The sequence below is a fragment of the Caretta caretta genome, chromosome 1 (assembly GCF_965140235.1).
Source record: "Caretta caretta isolate rCarCar2 chromosome 1, rCarCar1.hap1, whole genome shotgun sequence".
In the NCBI taxonomy this organism is placed as follows: domain Eukaryota; kingdom Metazoa; phylum Chordata; order Testudines; family Cheloniidae; genus Caretta; species Caretta caretta.
This window is the reverse complement of record NC_134206.1, coordinates 27,696,281-27,712,283: the sequence shown is the minus strand read 5'-3', so window position 1 is coordinate 27,712,283 and position 16,003 is coordinate 27,696,281. Positions and strand designations below refer to the sequence as shown.

Genomic DNA, 16,003 nt, shown 5'->3' with positions numbered 1-16,003 from the left:
GCAGGAACTCCAGATAGTTCATCACATTACAGGGAAGGGTGTATCTTCCAGGCCCCCAGTATAGCTGACTAGTCCACGCCACTCACAAATATGCTGTTTGGTTACTATATATTTGAATACTTCAGCTGCATACACTGCAGGTTTCCTTCCAGCAGCTTGGAATAACATCTCTCTGCCATTAGAGCACTACAAGAACTGCTATGTCTTCCAAAATATGAAAGGCCTGAAATGACAGTGTGACCTATCAGGATTAAATTCTGGGTGGGGGTGGGGGAAAGGCTGTGTCATCTCTGCCTTGCAACCTTGGGTGCCTTACAATGCCTTGCTGAATTAGTTCCCACCTGGGCTGCTCACAAACTGCCTTTCAGCATGCAAGCCCTACCTTGAGTGTCTGTGTGTAAGTGCAGCCTGCCAGTTACACCCTGGCTCTCACCAGTCTCGATTATACTGTAGGGTGACCACAACACACCCCCAGTCCTGAATTTCCCCCACACAAAAGTATGACCTGTACTACCCATCCCTCTCCTGGACAGTACAAATAGATAAAGTCCATTATTCCTTTAATATACAAGTGGAATAGTATACAAGTTTATTACCATAAATAGTTACCCAGACACTTCAACTTAAACACACTGGATTAGATAACACAGTAAAACAAGTATGTTAACTATAAAGAGAGTTAAGTGAGTACAAGTGATGAGGCATAAAGTCAGAAATAGCTACAAGAATAATAGATATAATGCTTACTAGTGTCTAACTTACACTATATTAAATTCAAGGAAAATTTCTCGTCACATGCTTCCGGCAAAGTTACTGACCAAATTCTTCAGCTCAGGACTGTCCCACCCCTCCCGAACATCCAATGGCTGTTTCCTTTTATGTTCTCAGATGAAGAGAATGTGGTGGGCAGGGGAAGGGGGGATCCAGAGGGGTGTTTGTCCCTTCTTTTTATTGTTTCAGTCCCCCTCTTGAAAAACATTCCAGCTGGGAACTGGCGACAGTTGTGTAGAAGGATGTTCCCTACTGTTTTTTTCCACCTGTTTGAGTTTCCTTTGTTTTCCCTTCCTGCTTGATGACTCTGTTTACTGTTTAGATGCAAATTACGACAAACATACACTCCTTTGTTTAAGATAGGCCTGTTTGACCAGTTTGGTGGTATGACAGTTTTGGAACATGCACTCTTAACATCATACAGGGGAATCTTAAACTTCACATACAGTGTTGCCACACGCTTTATCAGGACAATATTCACCATCAAAATTTGCGTTTTCAAATGATACCTTACAAGGCATACCTTGTACAATGATTATTACAGTAATATATGGGGTGTGAATACAAGGTGTATTCCATCACAGACCGAAAAATACTATTACAGCAAGGGCACTAAATTTCAGTTAGTTATGAAATTTTTATGAAACAGAAAAAGGATATAACTTAAATTTACCATTGTCTCTTTCCTTCTGTAACTGCAATTAACCAGGCTGTGTCCAGAGACAGTATAAGGACTGAATCATCCCCTTCAAAAAGTGTTAGTTCACTTTAGAAATGTTACCTTTTATGTCCTTGGGATTCCACAATAATTAATTCTGTGCTCCTCCACTCAGCGAATTTAGACAATAACCATCTGTTTCTGGTCCTGTTTCAGAACTCTCAACTGATACTGCCTGCTGTTCTTCAGGAGCTTGATCTCTGGCCTAACACACCTTCCCTGATTTGTTCCAAAAGGAAGTGCTTCCACGATGAAGTTATGGTTGATGCTCTTGACAGGGCGGACCAGGAGGTCCTGTATCAGAAGAAGAGGGATAAAAGACCTGCAGCAATGGCATGTTGACAGACAGGAGGAAAGCCTGAGGCTTGCCACCCAGATGCGGGACAGGGTTTCAGTGCGGGAGCTGGCACTTGCAAAGGAGTTTCTGTTCCAGGAACTGTGGCTAAGGGAGGAGGACAGAGAAAACTGTTTCAGCAACTGCTGTCCATAATGGCTGCAAGAGTATCCTCCCAACACCACGGCATGATCACCTGGCAATGTATCCTTGTAACGATGCCTTTGGTGGGACACAACTGAGTGTACCGATTCAGGACAAATTGCTTAGAGCAGGGCAGTTACAGCCCAAGGCTGGGTTTCCTTTACTTCTAAGGCACACCAAACCAGCCAAACAGAGAGGACTTCGGTCTCACCCCACTGGCTAACCATAAGTCATACAAGCATTTTCCTTAGACACTCCAGTTTCCCAGTATCACCACCAGCGACACTTGTTACAGGGATGAATGGTTATGAAAACCAACACCCCAGTAAAGGAAAAAAGGTTCCCTCGATGCCAAAGGACCAAGCCCCAGACCCAGGTCAATATACAAGTCAGATCTTATCCACAAATCATGCTGTTGCCAATCTTTTAGAATCTAGATTTAGAGTCTGGCTGGTTACTCAATGGGCCATTAGAGAGGACAATAGGACTTCAATTATGCTAATCTCCCACCTTCGTGAGAAGCTTCCTGGGATGCTGCTTTGATACTGCAGGGTCATGTGATCACGTCACCTGGTGCTGGACACCATCTTGGACTGCTAGTATTTTTCCATGAGTAGGGGTTGGAGATTAAACTGGGAAAAAAGGATTCCCGCCATATGTAAATCCTATTTAAGGCTGGGGAGTGAGTTAATCAGGGTTGGTTCTTCACTGAATCCCCGCCCAAGATGACTGCTAAAAATACCTAAAACTGAACTGGGGAAGAATTGGACCCAGGGTAGAAGGTATCTGGTCTGTGAAAGGAATATCTGGAATTCTAAATTGCAAGCAAAAGAAGTTTGTCTTCAAGAATCTCTGCAACCAGCTTAAAACAACATTTAGGGTGAGAAATTACTGCTTGTAGCCAGTTTCTGTAGTGTATTAAGCTTAGTTTGCGTGTTTGCTTTATTTGTTCATTTGTAATCTGCTTTGATCTGTTTGCTATCCCTTATAATCACTTAAAATCTGTTCTTTGCTGTTAATAAATCTACTGGTTCATAGAAAACAAAAATTTGTGCAATTCATAACTGGGGAGCAAAAAGCTGTGAATATCTTCCTCCACATTGAAAGAGGGGGTGATTTTCATGAGCTTACGCTGTATGGGTTTCTGTGCAGCGCAAGACCATACCATTTTGGGTTTACATCCCAGAAGGGGTGTGCACTTGAGTGCTGGGCAATCCCCAATCTGAGTCTTCCTACACAGAGCTGATCTCAGTGTCTGTGTCCCTTTGCAGCTGGGTGTGGCGTTACCTGAGTGTGTCCTAGAGGAGGCTTGAGGGTCTGGCACAGCAGGACAGGGTGAGGGAGCCCAGGCTGGTGGAACAGGCGGGCTCAGTGGCACCCCGGAGTGAGGGGGTAACCTGTCACAATGGGAAAGGAGAACTTGGGGGAGATGTAGCACTGAGGGGAGGGGTGGATGGTGTCGGGTATTAACTATTTTCTGCCCTCTTTTGTGTGTGTGTGTGTGGTTTTGTAATGGCAGCTGGCCTGCCCAATACTGTGTGTCTTTTAATATTTTAAGACATGTTCACAAATAACGCTTATGTTTTTCAAGGAAGTTTATTGTTATCACTGCATCACATCATGCAATCACGATATGAGACGATAAAGCTAAAACCATGTTCAGGAGCAATTAAGCATTAGTAAACAAACCATATTCCTCTATTTAGCTAAGTACAGCATTTCACATTTCAGTAAAGGCAGTCTGTACATTCATGCTTCCCCCTCTCACCCATATTCCTTATTCATCATGGCATTCAGACTTGCATTGCCATCAAGTCCACACCCCTACCAAGCACTGCCCCCTACCCTTCCAAAAAACCAAAATGAACAAGACACTTTTCCTCCTGAAGCACATTCATACATGTACTATTCCCCCTCTTCCACTGAGCCTTGGAAGTCCATAAGTGAGAACACGAAGCATCTCTGACTTCTGCTGCCCGGCTGCAACCAGCTCCAGCAGTGGTAGGTGCACTTTCTGGCTGAGGGTACCAATCCAGCGTCCCTTTGCAGTCATAGGTCCATTCAGGGGGAAATGGCTCCCCTCTGGCTTCACAAAGGTTGTGAAGAGCACAGCAAGCCACAGTCATGTGGACAGCATTGATACTGGCATGGGTTTTTAGAGACCTCCAACATGCTTTTAATTTGCTGAAAGCACATTCAATAACTCTTTTACATCTGCTGAGGGTGTAATTTAAATCTTTTGCCTGGGACTCTGAAATCAGAGTGTGGTTTCATAAGTCAAGGCAAAAAGTGGGTATGCGGGGTCCCCCAGAGTAACAGTGGGGACAGTAGCACCATTTAGGTCAGTGATGGTGGGAATAGTGTTCTCGTCTGTCCATGAATGTGGACTCCTGAGTGGCGAAACGCTGAGGTATTGTGAACTTTTTCCAGTACTGCTCAAGTTGACTTTCATAAATCTGCTTCTGTGGTCCACTAGTGCCCGTGTAACAATGGAGTAATACCCTTCATAGTTTATGTACTTGTGCTCCTTGAGGAGGGCAAACTGTGAGCGCACAAGTCCCAGAACTGGTCCTGGCACAGTTAAGCAACCACATTCTCTCAAAGCCAGCCACTACCTCAGGAATATATTTAATGTCTGTCACCTTGGGGTAAACTGCATGCCTGATAGGCTCAGATATCTCCGCCACCACTTAACCCACAGTCAACTTTCCAACCCCACCAGTGCCAGTGGACCCATAGCAGTCTGGAGTAGCCAGCTTCCAGACAGTTATGTCAACCTGCTTCTGGACCGGCAAGGGTGACCTCAGTTGTGTCTATTTACACTGGAGGGTGGGGGCATGCTGCTCACAAGCTCCAGAAATGTGGCTTTCTTCAACTGCAAAAGTTCTGGATCCATTGCTGGTCATCTTGAGTATGCATGCCGATGTGATCCCCTGGTCTGTGCTTGCAGCCCTGCACCAGAAGCTGCAGTCTATGTAGGGGACATCAGCGGCTCTGCCAGTTATACTGAGCAGCATCTGCCAGTGTGAGTCCGCGGTGCCAGGGTACTCCTCCTGCAGTTGCATCAGGTACGTTTGGTGGGACAGAAAATGTGTCTGAAATGTCCACTAGTGCCTTGTGCATGCTCTGCCACTTGGCTGACAAAGCAGTGAAAGCACAAGCATGAGAACTTCGTTAAAAGATGCCTTCTCCGGTTGCTTGGAGCGCACAGACCAAAATGACTGCTCAGCAGGCTGTGTTTGGTGGGCTGTTCAAACTTCCTGTAATGTGCTGGGTGGGCAGTGAAGTTTTCTCATAATGCACCGCTATCTAGGGTTACAAGTGTTTCATTTCGGGGGCGTGCTAGGGACTCTGGGATATGATTATTTTGGCTCAGGTCTGCGTGCTTTAGAGTGGATGCCAGAGCCCCAGGTTTGAGCATAGGTTAGAAAAGTCTTAACGTGGGGTTAAAAACCAACGTAGATGCTCAAGCCCAGGGTTCCCTAACATGGGTCAGCTGACTTGAGTCCCACTAACCCTGGGCTTACGTTGCAGGGTAGAAGTATCCTAAAACTTAATTTTGTATGGCATAGAGAGCATTTACTGGTACATTAAGAACATGAGTGGCTATACCAGGTCAGACCAAAGGTCCGTCTAGCCCAGTATCCTGTCTTCTGACAGTGGCCAATGAACAGAGAGAATGAACAGATCAGGTAATCATCAAGTGATCCATTCTCTGTCGCTTAATCCTCCTTAGGCATCACTTTTCCAAGCTGAAAAGTCCCAGTCTTATTAATCTCTCGTTCCATACCCCTATTCATTTTTGTTGCCATTAAGGCACTACTTTATAAATGAAACTAAAGTACAATTTTTAAAACAAACTCCTTTTAGAATGAATTGTTCTTGCTTGTTTAAATGATTGTTAGTCGTAATAATTCATAATATTCAGTAACTGGAAACCCAAGTCAGGGTGAACAAGTGAGGTTCCATTGAGTTAACAAAAGAAAAATAAATTATGGACTGCAGCCTTTCCAAATCCTGAGAGCAGTTAGACTCTAGTATAGCTGCATCAAGAGCAAACACTTAGTGTAGGCAAAGTTTATACCAGTGCAGCATGATTTGCATCATTTTCAAACTGGGAGACAATGCGCTGTTGTAAATTGTACCGGTGTTAGAGATTCATAACGATACAAGCTACACCTGTGGCAAATATCCTAGTGGAAAAGGTTTAGGACTTCGGCTCCTGAGGCTGTCACAGGCTTATCTCGGGCTTTCTTGCAATTCCTGGCCAATGTGAAGCCCAGGTTTCCACTGCAGATCTCTCTAAACAGCAGAATTGCCTGTGCTGACTTTCATGCTATCGACTCTTCCATCAACAATCCTGATTTAGCCACAGCAGGGCTGGACAGTGCCTAAGGATAACCATAGTCAAGGAGTAGCTGATCGACTTTATAGGAAGAGGATGCTGCTATCAAGAAGCCAGAGTACTTTGACTGATTAAAGAGGGACAAAAACAACAAATAAGCTAAAGCTTTTCTATTTCACTAAGAGACTAATGTCTTTCCTTCAACATTGGCTGAGCTACTGCACTACTTACCTGTCCAGGCAGAAAAATAGCAGAGGAAGAAGTTATTGCTTATCAATCTTTTTTTTTTCTCACACCAGTACCTTCATGGTTTCTCCTGTGCTTGCATTTTAATGCAGGAGAAGGTCCCTTAAAGAAAAATCTTCTGAGCCACTATGTTCTCCAAATCTCTCCTTAAAACTCACTTTTTTTGCGATTAAGCCTGCAAAATACTTGACAATGGCTAAGCAGCTGGTGTGCTGTTTCTTATGATACCATTCATAATTGTCTCACTGTAACCTTGTGCTGTCTTTGTCTGCATCCAACTGTTGTGTCTCATACTCTCTAATTAAATTGTAAGCTGTTTGGAGTAGACACTGTCTTCATTATGTTTATATACAGTGCCCAATGAGGTCCTGACTGCAGATCAGGGCCTTTGAGTGCTACTGCAATACAAATTAATATTTGCTTAAGCTCAGTACCTCCGCAGGAGAGAGGGTCCCTCCTTGTTTTCTCCTGCTGAGCTCCCTCACCTCCTAAGGCTGAACTCCTTGTGAAGATGGTAAGCACAAAGAAGTAAAAAGGCAGCTGCCTTAGGCACATGATTTCAATGGCTCATGCACTGCATCTTGATCAGGAGTCACTGTGTAGTAAATCTTTTTTTCTTTCCTTTTTTTTTTTTTTTTTTTTGGTAAGGAACATGAGTGAAGAAAAGACTGCAGTATAGTTCATCTGCAGCATATGCTTGGAGGATGTGGTTCTTTGTACCATAGACGTTTTGTTCATAATGTAAACTAGAATTTGCATAGCTATTGTTCAACAGTTTATAAATATCTGCCATTTCATTTCTTTCCCAGAGCAGAAATGTTATAATCCAGAGAAATTATACTACATAACCGATCATTCTGATTTTGCTGTCTTATAGCTGCTGAGGCAAAAGAACATCTGTAATTTCCTTGGCTCTGGATGATGGAATATTGATAACTAGGGAAAATGGAAATCTGTGCTTCCCTCAAAATGTGTGCAAATCTCTGGTGGTTTTATCTAAAATTTCGGAATTCGTTTCTATTTAACCATATTCTTATGTTTTTAATTGCATGCATGAGTTTCCCCCCATCACTTCCCCACATATATTAAAAAACTGAGCTAGAACACTACAATTAAGGTGGAAGTGGGCTATTCTCAACAGGTGACAAGAAGGGGTGAATACCAAGGAAGGGGAAAAAAAACACTTTTGTAGAGCTAATGAGGCCAATGCAATCAAGGTGGCCCATTTCAAACAGTTGACAAGAAGGTGTAAGTATCAGCAGAGGGAAATTAGTTTTTGTAATGACCCATCCACTCCCAGTCTTTATTTAGACCTAATTTGATGGCGTCCAGTTTGCAAATTAATTCCAGTTCTGCAGTTTCTCTTTGGAGTCTTTTTGAAGATTTTTGTTGAAGAATTGCCACTTTTAAGTGTTGAGAATAGGCCACTTCCACCTTAATTGAATTGGCTCGTTAACACTGACGCCCCACTTGGTAAGGCAACTCCCATCTTTTCATGTGCTGTGTATTTATACCTGCCTCCTGTATTTTCCACTCCATTCATCTCATGAAGTGGGTTCTAGTCCACGAAAGCTTATGCCCAAATGAATTTGTTAGTCTCTAAGGTGCCACGAGGACTCCCCGTTGTTTTTATTGGAAAGAAGAATACTCAGAAGTTCAGTAAAAGTTTAGAATGTGTAAGGAGTGTATGGTTTTATGGTAGGTTGACGTGCAAGGGATGTTCCAAATAGACAAGAAGGAATGGTGGTTCTTTCCTGAAGGAGCTCACAATCCAAGGACATGTGGAAAGACAAGTAGAGAGAGGCTACGAGTATAGGAAACAATATATAATTCTTCTGTACTTATTGTACATGTCAATCAGTTCTCTGTCTGTAGCATGGCAGAACTGGGGCTTCAAGTGAAACTTCTCCCTACAAAGTGCAGGGGTCTTGTGGAGGAGCTCAGAAAAGGCATGCCATGCATGGGCACCACATAGAAATTTTTATGTAAGAAGCTGGCAAATGGTAGTCAATTGTGGAAACATTGTGAGAGCAGAGGAGATGAGGGAGTGATGCAAATCTAAGATAAGTAGGGATGCGTAGAGCTTTGAAAGTGATAACAGGAAGTTTGAATTTGATGCAACAATGGAGGGATTCAGAGAGGGGAATTATGTGATCAAAACCAGCAGGGAAGATTACTTTCATTGTAGCATTTTGTGTAGACTAGAGTGAGGCAATGTGGGTTTCATGGGGAGAGGAAGATGTTGCAGTAGTTGAGTCTTTTGGGTGGACTTTCTTGGAGGTGGCCAGCTCTGCTCATGCTAATGCAATCTAACTTCTCTAGTAAACTGATAAAACTCCAGAGACAAACATCTTTTTCCTTTTTGGAAAATGTTTGAGAGTAGAACTGGTCAGAAACTTTCTGATGAAACAAAGTTCAGGGGACTGCCCCAGAGCCATGGACCCCAGAGCTTCTAGGGTCAATGACACAGGGACAGAGGTCCAGACCCCACTGCTTCCAGGGCCTGTGGTTCTGGGGCACATGTGCAGACCCACTGATTCCAGGGTCTGTGGCTCTGGGGCAGACAGTGTGGCAGGGTTTCCATGGTTTCTAGGTTCCCTGCTATGGAGCTTGGAGCCTGGGAGACCCAGCTCGATCCTGGGCTCTTGGGACCTATAGGCTCCCAGTTCTGAGGCAGGGAGCCTGGAAACTCTTGGAGCCTTGACTCTCTAATTGGGACTCAGCTCCTGTCTTCACAGCTGGGAGTCTGGAAAGCGCTGAGAACAAGAGCTCTAACTGGGGCTCTCAGGGCTTCCAGGCTTACTGTCATGGAACCTGAAATGGGCTGCTTCATGTGGGGGGAACACCAGGGTTTCCAGTCTCCAGGCTTGCATAGGAGTAGAAGTGCTGGTGTCCCCAGGGCAGCCTGCATTGCAGGGCTTGGAACTGCAGATACTTGGAGCCTTGGGTGCTGCTGTGTGAAATTGACAAGAATGACAAGCTCACACAGCAGCTGGTGTTCCTGGGGAACAAACTTTCATTTCAGAAATACCATATCTGATATGTCCGAAATAACAATTTTTGGGTTTCTCATTTCAGTGAGAACTAACTGACATACTACGTACTGTAGGGCAAGTCATTTAACCTCTCTGTTATCTCCAATCTGTAAAACAAGTATAATACTTTACAGTACCCACAGTGTTGAGGATGGATTGTACAGCACTTTACATTTCCCCGCCCCCCCAAAATTCTATAGAAATGCTGAGTGTCCACCTAACTATTTCCCATCAGCTTTCCTCTGTGGCTCTCTTTTTCTCTCCTCACAATCTCCCTCACTCATCCTCTGTGACTTCATCTTCCAAGATGTGGCAGAAGTGGATGACTGGAAGGGGACTGAGGAGGGAAAGAGGCTGGTTGGGGTGAGGGAGGGCTCCGGGGACTGGCCTTGAAAGACAGGGGTGGGGAGTACATGAGGCCAAGGTGGGGGGTTCTGGGGACCACTTGGGAACTGTCGGCATGAGGCCAGGGTGTCTGTGTGGGGCTCCAGAGACTGCTCGGTGGTAAGAGGCATGAGACTGGGGTGGGGGCTCCGGGGCAAGGGGCATGAGGCCATGGGGTGGGTGGACTCTGGGGACCACTCAGGGCTGGGAACACGAGGCTGGGAGGGTGGGCTCCGGGGACTGCTCAGGGTGGGGGAACAAGGCTGATGGGGTGGGCTCTGGGAACCTCTAGGGGGCAGGAGGCACATGGTGGTGGGGCACACCACCTAAGCAGGTCGTTCACAAGTCACCACAAGTGGTCTCTTCATCCAGATCAATTTTCCACTGGTGGGGGATTCCCCACATGGACCTATTTGCAATAAGAACAAACAAAACATCATGTTTTTTGTTTCCGAGTGAGTTACAGCATGGTTTCATTGACAGATGATTTCTTCCTACCCTAGTCGAAAGGCCTGCTGTATGCCTTCCTGTCAGTTCTGCTTCTGTTCAAAGTCTTGTTTAAAGTCAAGCAAGGTCGTGCTCACCTTATACTAGTAGCCCCAGCATGGCCCCATCAACATTGGTTCTTGACTTTACTAGCCCTTCTTTGTCACTCCCACGAGACGCAGATATGATCTCCCATTTGGTTCACCCAGAAAGGCATTTCCCCAGCTCAAGCTCATATTCACCGTATATCGGACTATCTTTTGTTTCTGAAACGATAAGGATTAGCTGTTCAGTTCCACCAGAGTCCACTTGGTGGCTATTTCAGCTTTCCACCCTTTCATCGATAACCGATCACTTTTTTCAAACTCTACGCTCATCAGCTTTCTGAATGGTTTGGACAGATCATATCCACAGGTACACACCCAGGTTCCCCTGTGGAACTTAAATTTAGTTCTAGCAAAGTTGATGGATCTCCTCTTTGAGCTGCCCGCAACCTGTTCTCTGCTACACCTTTCTGTGAAGGTGGCCTTGATTGCTATTTCCTCAGGAAAGAGGGTAGAGGAACTGCAAACCTTAGTATCAGAATCTCCTTATACAATCATCTTTAGAGACAAGGTTTTCCTTTGACCTCATCCAAAGTTCCTGACTAAAGTGATTTTCAGTTTTACAGTAGAATGGACATGTGCAACACATCTTGAAGAACAACAGTTACAGAAAAAGATTAGGAACTGTTTCATATACTGAATATTTCTAAATTTGGTCATAGTACTAAAATGGTTTCTTGTATTGTACAGACATGGAAGTAATGAAGCCTTTAATTGGAGAACAGAATTCGGACAGCATCTCTGATGATGAGCATGAAAATGAATTGTTGCCAGTTGAGAAGCATTACCAACTTGATAATCAAGAGGGCATCACGTATGTACTGTTTTAAATGTCATTCTCTTTAAAATTTATTACATTTGACTTGATCTTTGGAAATATCTCTGTGCTTTTAAGGGATTTCCCCATGACTATAGCATGGCTTTATGATTCTGCTGTGGGAATCCTCACAGACAGCTTTTTGGTAAGCCAAGCTCTGGTGTAGGACGATTTTGGGTAGGCCCTCAATTTCCAGAACTTGACAGTGTACTGATGATAAAATAAGACATTTTTTGAATGACTGCACTTATATAAAGTGTTTGAGTTGCTCAGGGTCTAAGGAACTCTTATTACAAAACAAATCAAATTTATTTTAATACTATTTCAATTATATGGGAAGCATCTAGAAGACCTTGGAAATAAAGTTTAATGAACCTGAATGTAGATTAATTTGGGGGTCTGAAAAAGTTTTCTTTGATATATTATTTAAGTTACTCTTTGTCAGACTCCTGGTTGCATCTACAACCATTTAAAAGGCATAACTTTTAAAATAGTTTAGGCAAAAATCAGCACAGCATCAGCTTGTTGCACTTAGTTGCCCCTCTCTCAGGCAAAAGGAGAGTCTCACTGCACAATTAAGATGAAATCCAACAATTGAAGTGAATTTCCAGATCAGGGACCACTCCCCTGAGAACACCTGGCTTCAGTCTCTCAGAACTCAAATCCAGACCCTGATAGGAGTATCCAAACTGTTTTTGCTTTGAGCATCCGATCTATTTTTGCTGTGTATCTTTCACAAGACTGCCTTGATCACCTTGAAACATTTAAAGCTTATAAATTTTATCTTCACATTCTATAAACTGATTGGTGAAAAGCTATCTGAATGTTCTTCAAAGCCTCCACTGTGACTCTGTATTATTTGTATTTTCAGGTTTGTGCAAACACTTACTCATCTCCTTAAAGGAAACATTGGAACTGGGCTTCTAGGGCTTCCACTTGCGATAAAAAATGCAGGCATTGTGGTAAGAGCTTTTTCCCCCTTACATCTGGAAGAGATACATAGAAAACGTTAGCACATCTCTGCAGTTCAGAGTGATAAAACTAAAATCTAGGTAACTTGATTATATGATCTATTATGTCAATATCAACTTGAACAGGGCATCATCTTAGTTTTCCTTTCCAGAGTCTAGTTAGAATTTGAGATTAGGATTTGGGATTCCTGAACTGGCCATTGGCTCATTATGTAACATTAATCTCTATACACTGCATTTTCTAGAGCTGATTGGAAAAGTGTGTGTGTGTGTTTTTTGTTTTTGTCCCCTGAAAAAAATTCTGTGAACTTTCTGTGAAGTTTTCTGTGAAAAATTGAAAACCGAAAATTTTTGGTTCAGAAATGCTGCCATGGTGCCTAATGTGAGTTGTAGTTTGGATGCCTCATTTCCTCCTTCTCTTCTATAGATTGGGCTCCTTAATTGGATTACATCTCCTGTGATGCACCATCTTGCTGATCTGGTGAGATGGTTCATGGAAACCTCATGGCCACTTTGCATCATGGCAGACATAGTCCAGTTGGGGAGCCTGGCCCATAGGGGAAAATGGGGGCATAAAGCACCCAAAGTAAAACTCCCTTGAGGCAGCGTGGTAGCATTTCCAAATAAAAATGTTCCATTTCTGGCTGAAAACTGAAAATTTTTCAGTTTCTGGCTGCTCGGTTTACATTTTTTTTAAAAATTTTCTGTCAAAAGCAGATATTCTGTGCAAAATTTTGTTCAGTCAAAAATCCAATTTTCTGTCCAAAATATAGCTCTGATGAAAAATTTTCAACCAGTCCCAGTATTTTCCCTTATTTGTAATTGTCATAAATATAAAGGGAAGGGTAAACCCCTTTGAAATCCCTCCTGGCCAGGGGAAAGCTCCTCTCACCTGTAAAGGGTTAAGAAGCTAAAGGTAACCTCGCTGGCACCTGACCAAAATGACCAATGAGGAGACAAGATACTTTCAAAAGCTGGGAGGAGGGAGAGAAACAAAGGGTCTGTGTCTGTCTGTATGCTGGGTCTTGGCCGGGGATAGACCAGGAATGGAGTCTTAGAACTTTTAGTAAGTAATCTAGCTAGGTATGTGTTAGATTATGATTTATTTAAATGGCTGAGAAAAGCATTGTGCTGAATAGAATAACTATTTCTGTCTGTGTATCTTTTTTGTAACTTAAGGTTTTGCCTAGAGGGGTTCTCTATGTTTTGGAATCTAATTACCCTGTAAGATATCTACCATCCTGATTTTACAGGGGGGATTTCTTTATTTCTATTTACTTCTATTTTTTATTAAAAGTCTTCTTGTAAAAAACTGAATGCTTTTTCGTTGTTCTCAGATCCAAGGGTTTGGGTCTGTGGTCACCTATGCAAATTGGTGAGGCTTTTTATCCAACATTTCCCAGGAAAGGGGGGGTGCAAGTGTTGGGAGGATTGTTCATTGTTCTTAAGATCCAAGGGTCTGGGTCTGTAGTCACCTAGGCAAATTGGTGAGGCTTTTTACCAAACCTTGTCCAGGAAGTGGGGTGCAAGGTTTTGGGAAGTATTTTGGGGGGAAGGACGCGTCCAAACAGCTCTTCCCCAGTAACCAGTATTAGTTTGGTGGTGGTAGCGGCCAGTCCAAGGACAACGGGTGGAATATTTTGTACCTTGGGGAAGTTTTGACCTAAGCTGGTAAAGATAAGCTTAGGAGGTTTTTCATGCAGGTCCCCACATCTGTACCCTAGAGTTCAGAGTGGGGGAGGAACCTTGACAGTAATATTTATCATTGTTTTTAGGTCCTCTGGGCAGGGACCACATCGTCTTCTCTACTAAGCAGCACCAAATATGCTGACTTGTAATGAAAAAGACCCTCAGCATTGAGGACAAGTTTGAATGTGCAAAATCACATCTTTTTTGTGTGATACATTTTTCATGGCAAATATTTTTGTGAAATTGTGGCTATTGGGATAAAATCTTTCCCCGCATTTACTTCTTTCCCTTTGTTCACCATCCCATCTTTTGCTCAGTCCTTGATGTAAAAGCCACATGAGTCCTTAATAAGCTAGCAATCAAAACTTCTTTGGACTTGCAGTACTTAGTTGTTTTTCTATTTACCATATTTGTTTCAAACTTTTATGGAGGTGATTCTTATTTGATAAAATGTGAAATGTCATTTAAAGAGTTTTTCCCCCCCTCTATATTTCTGTGAAAATGACTCTTCTTAGAGGATTTCAGGTATTTACACCTCATTTCCTACTTTCTTTCTCCATATAGCTTGGACCAATCAGCCTTGTGCTTATAGGAATTATATCTGTTCATTGTATGCACATCTTGGTACGATGCAGCCACCATCTGTGTCAGAGGTAAATGTGGAGCTATTTGTTACATTATGGCATCTGAAGTCCCTCAATTTTTTACTCTGTTTCATTTCATGTCTTCAGTCTGCAAAATGTCTTGGTGCTCTAATAATCTCTTCAGAGGTATCTGTCAGAGCCTACTGTTCATGTGTTCTAAACTAGGCTGGTTCATCTTGAATGGATTTGCACCTTATTCCATACCCATAAATGGAAAACAACCCCTGTCTCTCTCACTGCAGTTCTAGTTGTTTAGCCCTAATTTTAAGAGTGAAGGAGTCTGAGCAAAACAAGGAGAGATAATGGAGAAAAGAGAGGCTCAGAGAAAGAGATTAAAAATGGGGTAGAAAAAGAAATGAGAGAGTAACAATCTAATAGTAAAAGTGAGTGGCTGAGAGAAGATGAGACAGATGCATTTTGGGAAGAATCCAAAAGCAACAGCTTCTCTGGCAGAGCATTTTAAATTACAAGCATTTCAGTCCAACTAACATACCCTCTCCCACCACCTTCCCAACATTTTTTGAATATTGCATCCTTTTGGCAGTGTGAGGAGAAAAAGTAGAGTGCTGAGAGGACCGGATGATCAAGGGCCATTGTCAAGGACCATGACCTTTTTGCAAAAAGGTATTCCTTCCAGTTTCCTTGTGCAAAGTCAATGGATGGGAAATGTTTAACGCTATGAGAGCTCATATTAGATCAATTTTTCTAGTCTGTAAGGGAACAGGCACCTTTGTAATCCAAAGGAATGATTTTGGTTCCCACGCAGGTGTGCTACTCTAGGGTCCCAAGTTTAAGTTCTGTAATTTATCTGCTGCTTACAGGAAAAGCAAGAGAGACAGGGTTTTTTCAATGATGGAACTACTGTACTGGTGGCATTTGCACTGATTAGCCAGATCCAGAAAAACATTGCCAAGCAGCTTGGCATATTGAGTAAATAGTGGTTTAAAATAGAAAACTGGATGGCAAGTGCAAAGCATTTTCTACATTTCCCACCCGCAGTATAATTCTAGAACTTTTGAAAAGCATTCATTTTATAAATGACCCCACTTTTATGGAGAGTGGAGTATGAATTACTACTAAATCGCATTGATAAAAATACAATACCACTGTCTTCTTGGATTGAGGGAAAATTAGTTATTTTTACATTTAGATTCTGGAAAAAATATATTAAAATGATGCAGTTGAGGAGTCAAATGTCACACTCCTGGTGGGGGAAGTGTGTATTTCTCTCTCATATTCACAGATGGATCGCCTTAGAATCTCACAACTAATATTGATTTTTCTTAACAAATATCTATCTCATCATCAAGCATAG

The 16,003-nt window shown here is 42.8% G+C and overlaps 1 protein-coding gene across 1 annotated transcript in view; it reads left to right on the top strand.

Annotated features, from left to right (window-relative positions):
* The window catches only part of SLC36A4 (solute carrier family 36 member 4), a 248,388-nt gene that overhangs the window by 22,010 nt on the left and 210,375 nt on the right, over window positions 1-16,003 (top strand). Inside the window, exons 2-4 of the mRNA XM_048842769.2 lie at window positions 11,258-11,381; window positions 12,256-12,346; window positions 14,609-14,697. Coding sequence (XP_048698726.1) covers window positions 11,258-11,381; window positions 12,256-12,346; window positions 14,609-14,697 — 304 coding nt within the window. The remainder of the gene's footprint in view (window positions 1-11,257; window positions 11,382-12,255; window positions 12,347-14,608; window positions 14,698-16,003) is intronic.